This window comes from Bos indicus x Bos taurus, chromosome 16 (assembly GCF_003369695.1).
Source record: "Bos indicus x Bos taurus breed Angus x Brahman F1 hybrid chromosome 16, Bos_hybrid_MaternalHap_v2.0, whole genome shotgun sequence".
NCBI classification, from domain to species: Eukaryota; Metazoa; Chordata; class Mammalia; order Artiodactyla; family Bovidae; genus Bos; species Bos indicus x Bos taurus.
The window spans coordinates 49,749,910-49,759,032 of NC_040091.1; the positions used below are offsets into that span (position 1 = coordinate 49,749,910).

Consider the following 9,123-nt stretch of genomic DNA (forward strand, 5'->3'; position numbering starts at 1 on the left):
CCACCAGCATCTGGTCTTAAGACATCTCGTTCTCCATCAGAACTCAAGACAACATGCAGGATCAGAGCCAGCTCATCCATCTCCCGCCTCTACACACAGCGCAGGGGGCAGCCCTGGCCGGGCCAGCGCTGGCCTGGGTGGCAACCAGCCATCTCCATGGGCACCAGAAGCGGAGTGGGTGAGCTGCCCCCAGACCCTCCGGAAACTTTGCTGCCCCAAGATGGTGCTGACTGGGGGGATCTCTGATGGGCTGGAGGTCTCTATAGGCTCTACCAGCCCTTAGGAACCATCGATTCCTGACCCTGCTTTTCCTTGGAGAGGGAGCTGAGGTGCAGGAAGAGGAAGGCACCTGCCCCAGGCCTCCCCCACCAGAGACCAGGTATTTGGCCCCCAAAGCACTTTTTTCATTGGCAAGGGTGGGCACTTCCATCTGGGTCTGGCAGGACAGGGAGGGCGCCTGAGCTGGATCAGGACTCAGGGAACCTGGTCCAAGCCATGTATAATGTGGCCATCCACAGGGCCAGGCCAGCCTGAACCCCTGGGTCGGGCAGCACAGTCCACATCTGGATGAAGGAGGTAGAGCACATGAGCAACCCCCCCACCGGGGGCTCTCAAGTCCTGGGGCCTACAAGGGAGCTGCCTGTGGACAGGAAGCATGGGAGGCTGGTGGGCAGGCAGCGTGGGGCAGAGGGCTGCTTCCAGAGCAGGAGCTGGGGTCAGCTGGGGAGAAAACAGTCGGTGGCTGCAGCCCACAGCAGCATGGACGTGAAGATCCACAGGCCAGGGAGGAGGCGCGGATGGGGCTGGGCTGGGGTGCGGAGGGGAGGACAGAGTCCTTGACCTGCCCAAGCCAGGGGTGGCTGGAGGGGCCCTCTCCTGGCCCCGGGTGGGTAACAGGACAGGGTGGAGAAGCACAGCACCCTCCCCATCTTCCCTGAAGGCACCCCAACCCACCCTCGGTGCCCACCACTGCCTTCCCACCTAGCTGGGGGTCACTGGCTCAGGAGGGGCAGGGAGGGACCTGGGTGACAAGGAGGGAGATGGGTGGGAGAGGGGAGTGTGCCTTAGACAGTGGGGAGGGACAGAAAGAGAGGGTGGCCAGAGCACAGGAGGGTGGTCCTAGCAGAGAGACCCTCCCCAGGACCACCCCAGGGGGGTCTCTAGACCAGGAGACACTGGGGCCTGCCCCTCTTCTTACCCCATGCCCAAGCCCCTGGTCTATTCCACCCACCACTCTTGTGAACCAAATATGGCTCCCATGCAGCAGCCAGCCCATTCATTCATTCCCCCACTTGTTTGTTCCTTCAGTCCTGTAACCACTGACAGACACTCTTTGTGAGTCCCCAGGGTACCCAGTGGGATGACGGGATTCAGTGGGCCCCCATCCCAAGACCCCTGCCCTGGAGGCCTCTGCCCACTGACCAGCATGAGCTAACCAACTCGTCTTGCATCCTGGTTGATGAAAACTGTCACAGCTGACACTAGGCAGCTTCCTGGAGGGAGCACAGCAGGAGGGATCCTTAGAGGGGAGGGGCTGAGCAGAGGGAGAAGGGCTGGGGGTGCGAGATAGGAAAGGGATGCAGGGGCCAGATCACAGAGGGTCTTAGAGACAAAAGTGAGGAGGTATTCTCAGGTCAGGTCCAGAAGATAAGTAAGACAGGTGGTTAGTGGGGAGGGGCCAGGAGAGGAGAGATGAGAGCCTGTGCAACAGGAGGTCTGGCTGCAGGCCTTGTTAGGCAGATGCGGACACCCAGGTAGCTCAGACAGGCAGGGCCATGGGCTTGGATAAAAGTGTGGGGACCCGAAACATTGAGAGCAGAACTTGGGCTCCTGGACTGTGGGGGGCAGTGCTGTCCTCTCAAACTGAGCTGACATCAAATTCTCATGCTGACAAGTCTGAGATTCGGGCGGAGCTATCTGACTGGCCTTGGGATGCCCACGGTGCACCCAGCCAGGAGGGGGGCCTGGGCATCTTGAGTGGGGTGACTCCTGGTGGGAGTAGAGAGTAGACCTCAAGTCTCTGGGGTGGGCAACAATGCTCAGAGAGCAGGGGGTCTGAACCAGGCAGAGTGGCACCCTGCTGCTACCCAGGTGCCCCCCTCGTGGCCGGCTGGATGGAAAGCAGACCCCAAAGCTGTCATCCAGGGGCCAGGTCTGGACTACACTCTCCCTCTCCCACTGGCTCAGGTCTGGAGTCCTGTGCCTGCACACGCTGAGGGTTAGCTGTCCCCTGCCCATATGGCTGCCCGGCCCAGTGGGAGGACAGAGGCCCTGGGCACTGGGCTCTGGAGTAGGTCCTGGGAGGGGCCAAGCAGGACTTCATGCCCCTCACCCCCCACCCACCTGAAGGGTGTCCTTCCTGGCCCACCCCTCCTTATCTAGCCAGACTCCGGAGAGATTGGACCAGCCCCCTCACCAGTCCCTGCAGAGAGCTCCCAACCTGCCACCCCTAACACCCCTCACCTCACAAACACATTCATACATCCTCTGGCCTCAGCGAAACCCAAACAACTTCTGCTGGGCTTGCTACTGGCCTGGCTGGCTTCCTCTGGCCAGGATGGTTGGGTACAGTGCTTGGAGAGTGAGCCACCAGCACTGGTCAACTCAGAGGTGTCCTGTGTCTGGTGCATGAGGCCCCCTGCTCCCCTGGCCTCACTCTGGAATCCCCTAAGACCAGGTTTCCTCCCACAGGAAGCAGCTCCCAGGGTCCTAGCTGCAGCCCCTGACTGTCCACTGGCCCCACACACTGGACCAGCTGCTCCGTCTCCTGCTTCTACCTGCCACGGCCCCTTCCCTTCTCCTGATCAGAGTTCAGTGGTCCGGCCCCCTTTCCAAGCCGCCCTGGGGTGCCCGCCCCTCTGTAGACCCGGCAGGATAGTCTGAGGCCATCTGCTTCCCCACCCGTCATCACAGCCAGGTCTCTGTCCCAGGGCCTGGCCCAGCTCTGACTGGGTTTGCTGGGTTTCTGGTGCCTGGGTAGTTGGGAGCTGCAGGGCCCACACTTGTTAGAAGAAATCTCCCCTGTGCAGAAGCTCTGAGCATGGGGGACCCCCCATGCTACCCCAGGTGTGGAGGCTGGGGTATCCCTCTACACCCAGGGCCTGGGCGGATGCCCAGGACCAAAACAACTCATGGCTTCATCCACACAACTAGCCCAGGATTCATGAAGACAAGAAGTGTCAGTGCACGTGGCACCAGGAAGAGGGCCTGCAGGATCAGAGGACATGATCAGAAAGGTTCTGTCCCCCGTCCACCTGGCCAGGAAACCCTGCAGTCAAGGGCTCCTCTAATTGCGTGGGCTGGGCATTTACTAGAGGAAACACCCTCACCACACTCTCCAAGACTGGGGAGTCCAGTTGGCCTGCTCACCCTCTGGGCCACCTGTTAGAAACTGTGTGTAAACGAAGAGTTAATAGGCCACGAGTGAGCACCTGAGGGAAGCGGATGAGCTCATAGTACTTGGACTTTATCGTATCTACTTCATCTACTCACAGGCAGGGTTTGGTTTTGCTTCTCTAAACCAGGCTGCATTCTGGATTCCTGAGGATAAGGACTCTTCATGAGGGGAGCATGCCATGCCCAGAGGCCCTCAGGGTGTCCAGAGAATGAAGGAGCCCAAAGCTGCTATTGTCCAGGGAGCCACAGTCACTTTGCCCAGATGCGGATGGTCCTGAAGGTGAGTCCATGAGTCCTGCCTCCTCCAAAAAAGCCCATGGCACCGCACCAAGCAAGAAAAGGCAGCTGGGGAGGCTGGAGCAAGTGCACCAGACGCCAAGGCTGCCCAGGATGCTGAAGGTGGGAGCTTCAAGAGCTTGGATGCCAAGCACACGGCGCCTCCAAGGAAACAACGAGAGGCACAGACTGAGATGCCTGCATAACTGCCAGCGATCACGGGCTCGCTGGGTGCTCGGTACTGGCCGAGGCACCGCGTCCACCAGAGTGAGGCAGCCAGGAAAATTCATGCTCTGGAAGAAGATGCGAAGGTTAGAAGGGAGCCGCAGGTCTAGGCTCCCAGGGCGGGGCTCGACAGGAGGGAGCAGGAGAGTGAGGGCCAGAGAGGCACAGGCGGTGACCTGCAGCAGCTGGAGCTGCACATAGAGGGCAGGGGAGGGTGCGCTCTGTGCCTCCAGACCATCTCCAGCAGGCCCCGCCCTCAGCAGGAAAGAGACGCAGCAAGGCCAGCACAGGGGGACCAACTCCCAGGTAAGCAGGCAGTCTAAACACACTTCGAAGCCCCAGGAGTTCACACTCCTGCCGTGTAGACTCAATCCAGTCCCCACCCCCAGCCTCATGGCCCAGAGGCTACAGCCGCCACAGACCCTCTGGCCCCAGGTCAGCAAGGACACCCACTCCACTGCCCCAGCACTGCAAGCCCCAGGGCAGTGGGGGGCCAGACCCACGCCTCGAGCCCCTCCCACAGCACCCCCAGATCCATAACCTCAGGGCAGCTCATTTGCCCTCTCCGGCCTGGTGCATGGGATTAAGTAACTCTAAATGCTGGAGAAGCTGGGTAGGAGACCACGCTGTGGGGGTGGGGCCTGGCCCCACCCTGTCCACTGGCCCAGGCCGAGTAGGAGCTGGTGCGTGTGGTCTGCTCTGGGCCAAGAGCCCTAGGCCAAGATGAGAGCCACAGAATGTGAGCCACACCAGCCACACGCACTGCCCGGGCTAGAGCAGGGCCTGCCCCTATCGTGGACACCATGGACGCAAGTCCAGCGTGGGTGGCACTGAGTGGGCTCCAAGTGGGTCACTGGCCCCACAGCCCGAGTGACCAGGACTCCAAAGCAACCCCCAGGCCCCCACTTCTGGGGTGCCTCTGCCCCGCCCACCCCACTGGTCCCCACTTGGGGACAGAACTGGCCTGGCCAGGGTAGCCATTGTGGCCCACAGGAGCCCAGACGTGCTTCAGTTCAAGGCAAGAAGGAGCCTCCTGACCGTCCCAGACAGCCTCCAGGACATACTGGCCTGCTTCACCGGCTCTGAGCCTATCTCCCAGCCCATGGGCCTCCTGCCATCCCATGCTCACCAGGGCTGCCTCAGGACCTTCTGGAAGGACTTCCAGGCCAGATCAGGCCCCTGCCCAACCCTGCCAGCCCTGCCCTCAGCCCCACACCCAGCACAGGATCTAGCCTGACGTCAGCATCAGTGAGCCAGGCGTGGGGGAGACAGGAAAGCATGGAGGTGGGGGCTGGGAGCAGGGGGAGGGGCATCAGTCTGAGGGTGGGGCCCCCTTTCCTCAACATCACAGCCCCTCCCAACCGCCAGAACTGCCAGGGGCCCAGAGGCCTACCCTTCCCTCCGCTCCCTTGTCCAAGCACCCCTTCCCTGGGTGTCCATCCCAGACTGAGGTGAAAGGCAGGCCCTGAGCCCAGGCAGGGGACCGTGTGCCTCCAAGCAGACACCCCCTCAGGCGGAGAAAGCTTGTCTGGGCGCATCCAGGGAATGTGGAGGAATGAAGTGGGCGGCTCCCTTGGGGCCCAGAAGCGGGGGACAGGGAGCATAACGCCCACAGGTGTGCGCACACTCTCAGCTCCGTGTGCTCTGCTGGGGGCATGGCCCCCCAAGAGGAGCAAGCCCTCGTCTGCACGAGCACACACACACACCCCCACACACATGCAGGCACGCCCCACTGAGACACAAATCCGTCATCATGGCCATGGCCCGGTGCTAGCCGGGCACCATGCAGACCCCCACCCAGGACATCCCAGGAGAGTCAGGGTCCCCTGAGCTGCTGTGTCTGCCAAGGAAGCTCCAGGAAGAGGCCCCCGCCCCCCAACAGCAGGCAGAGACAGACACACTGCACAGCAGAGGGCCCAGCCAACCAGCCAGAAATCTGCACCCCAGGGTCTCTCCCTCTGGGTGGGTGAGAGACCGCCCCTGGGCACCAGGCCAACCACATAGCTGAGAAGGAAACACTGCCGAGATGCAGTGTGCCAGGCCCCCGAGTTCTGCTCCCGTGGCCCATCCATCCCCCTCCCAGGTGGGCTCAGCAACCCCTCATCCTGCAGCTCCTGGCTTGGGGCTGGCAGGCCCAGAGCAACGAGGGGCACACACACTGTGGTAACCTCAACTCAGCACAGCATGTGGACCTTGGGGCAGACAGCATCCAACCACCCTGGGCAGGGAGGGGACAAGCCCCCCACCTCCCTGTAAGTCTGCCACATGGAGCACTGCAGGCATGGTTTGTCTGGCAGGATGTGGAGCCTGGGCGGTCCAGGGAGGAGCAGGACACAGCTGGGCGCCCACCCTCCCCTCAGGCAAGGGCTCACACCTGGCCAGGTCCACCCACACACCTGCACGATTCCGAAAGTTGGAAGTCAAGATGCAGCAGACAGATGTTAGGTGATGGACATGAGAAGACTGGAGAGCTAGGGTGTGGGGGCAGCTGGAGCCCATAGTTCCCACTGCATGACCGCACCCAGCTACGCCCATGAGGTCTGTGTACTTTCCAGTCTGGACACTAAACTCCCGTGGTTTTTAAAATCAAGAAGACAGCAGGCTCTTCAACCCACACAACCCACTTCCGAGGCCACAAGTGTCCCAGCCAACAGGCCACAGGACACCAGGAAACGCACACCAAGGGCCAGAACTAGAGGCGCGGCCCATGGTCATAGGAGGCCCAGCCCAGCTGAGGGCCCCCAAGCCGGCGCAGGGCTCGCAGGGCTCTGACCGAGCCAGACGGAGCCGGAGAGAGAGCTGGCAGCCCCCAAGCTGGCTTCCTAATAAGTCTGCTTGTGCTGCGTCCCCTGTCCCAGAAGAGGTCCCACTCCTGGCAGCCCACGGCACCCCTCACCGTTCCAAAAGAGCAGGCCTGACCCTTTCCTCGGGTGGGACCAGGACATCACACCTGCTGGGTGAGCCCAGAACCACGTCACTGTCGGGCTGGAGACCGCACTCACCCACGGGCACGATGTTGGTGCTCAGGAAAGACCGTCTGCTCTCCAGATCAGGGCCCGGGTCCTCGGGCGAGGGTGCCATCACAGAGGGACCTTGGCTCTCGGAGGTGGGGCAGCAGGTGAGAGGCGGAGCTGGCCTGGATTACTAGCTGAGGCCGGCCATCTGCAGGAGGCAGGGAGGGGCTGCACTGAGATCCCTCTGCCCGGGGTCCCCCGCCCCTTCCCCTGCCCAGATGGAGTCTGGGCTTGCCCCTCACCACACCTCAAGAGGCAGGGGTCGCGGGGCTGGTGGGGTGAGGCCTGTCCAGCCGTCCAGGTCAATGCTGGGGCAGGAGGGCAGGAGGCGGCTGAAAGGCAGTCCAGCCCTACCCCCTCTCCAGGGCAGGGTGCAGGGCAGCCTGGTGGGAGTCAGGCAGGAGGGCGACCCCACCCCCGCCCCACCCCAGGAGTATCAAGGCTTTGGGGGAGGAGCCGGTACAGCCAAGGGCTTCCCAGGGGGGCTCAGTGGTAAGGAATCCACCTGCCAGTGCAGGAGATGCCGGAGACATGGGTTTGATCCCTGGGTGGGGAAGATCCCCTGAAGAAGGAAATAGCAACTCACTCCAGGATGCTTGCCTGCAAAATCCCATGGACAGAGGAGCCTGGCGGGCTACAGTCCACAGGGCCGCACAGAGCCGGACACGACTGAGCACGCACATACACGCACAGGCGCAGCCAGAGGCCGGGACCATATCAGTGGCCTCATCACCCGAGTGTGGCTGCATCGCTCTGCTGGGACTTGTCCCACAGCTCGATAAATTTCAAAGGCAAAACAGGGGGTGTTTTTATAGAAACCAGCCAGCCTCTTCTGCTGTAGATAGTGCTGGATGCCCTGGCCACGCAGGAGCCCCACAGACCACAGGGGGAACCCAAGGCACAGCTGGGCCCCCCTCTGCCCTTTCTCCAGCCCTCAGGTCCCTCTGCACTGTCACCCCCAGGTCTGCGGTCTCAGGCCTTCCCAGCCACCACTCAGTCTGGGCAGTGGCTCAAGGCCATGCTGGCCTCTCAGGCTGCCCCTTGCCCCTGGGCTGGCTGGGCCCAGGTGCCGCCCAGCCTCCTTGCAGCCTCCACAGAGGCTCTGTTGCCCCCGGGCCTCTGTTCAGGCCCCTCTGCTGCTCCCCCCACCTCTCCTGCATCTACCCAGCTCCTCAATTGCCCACCCATATCCTTCCATAGGCTTCCTCAGTGCCCACTCCCTCCTCTGAGCCCCCTCCCCAGGGGCACAGAGGGCCTTGGCCACTGGGCTCTGGAGCCCTCCTCACGTGCACAGGACAGAGCTTCTGAGGCCTGACCCTGGGAGGGACATCGGGACAGCTAGGCTCTCAGACCCTGGGAGCCACGCTCTGCCCAAGGGGAAAAAAAACAGCTGGGGGTGGGGGCAGCACCCCCCAAGGGCCCCTCAGAGCAGCCCTACTTTGTGTCCCTTCTCCGGCCCCCCCGGGAAGAAGGGCCCCTCCTCCACTCCAGCAGGCTTCACCCCTACCCAGGCTCTCCTCTTGCCTCACCCCCATGCCAAATCAGCAGCAGCAACCCCCCCCCAGAATAGGCTGCCACTCCCCAGACTCAACCACCAGGGTCCCCTACCCCAGCCTTGCTCATCCCCTCCCCGCTCCCCCAGGAGTTCGGGGTCCTGCTCGTCCCATGAGCACAGGGGCAATGCCACGCAGCCCTCCGTCCAGCCCAGAGGCCTCGTCCACCCAAGCTGGGCTGGGCCTACCTTCGCCCTTCACAGGCCTACATCCCATCCTGGGCCCCTCTTGACGCAGCCCGGGCCCCCGGCTCACCTGCAGGTAGCTTCTCCGGGGCGACTGGATCCCCACGGCCCCTTGGCCACACAGCCCGAAAGGCAGGCACTGCTCTAGCCGCCGTACCGGCTGCTGCTGGGGATCCAAGCAGGCCTGCGCTTCCTGCCTCGGCAGGAGCCCAGGAGCTGTGCCCGGACACGTCTGCCGGAGCGGGGCCGGGCTAGCACAGCAGAACCTAATTAGGCAGCAGCACCCACTGCGCACCAAGGCGAGGCCGCAGAGGACTGCGAGGTCAGCACCGGCGCCTTGAGCCTTCGCTGCCGGCCCTGCCTGAGACATGCCAGGGCCCTGGTGGTGCCCCTCGTTCCAGCCATCCCAGTCTCCCATGGGGAGGGTCCCCACCTCGGCCCTTCCTCCTTTCACAGGCTGACCCCCAGCTAAGG

General features: G+C 62.8%; 1 protein-coding gene across 4 annotated transcripts in view; it reads right to left on the reverse strand.

Annotated features, from left to right (window-relative positions):
- PLCH2 (phospholipase C eta 2) overlaps window positions 1-8,817 on the reverse strand; it is a 65,540-nt gene extending 56,723 nt beyond the window's left edge. For 3 of the 4 annotated variants that reach the window (XM_027565132.1, XM_027565131.1, XM_027565135.1), the window contains exons 1-2: window positions 8,720-8,817; window positions 6,900-7,059 (exon numbers count right to left, since the gene is read on the reverse strand). In XM_027565132.1, the coding sequence (XP_027420933.1) occupies window positions 6,900-6,978 (79 nt within the window). In that variant the 5' untranslated portion in view covers window positions 6,979-7,059; window positions 8,720-8,817. The remainder of the gene's footprint in view (window positions 1-6,899; window positions 7,060-8,719) is intronic. The other variant, XM_027565137.1, reaches the window with a different exon arrangement.
- Between the last annotated feature and the right edge of the window lie 306 nt (window positions 8,818-9,123).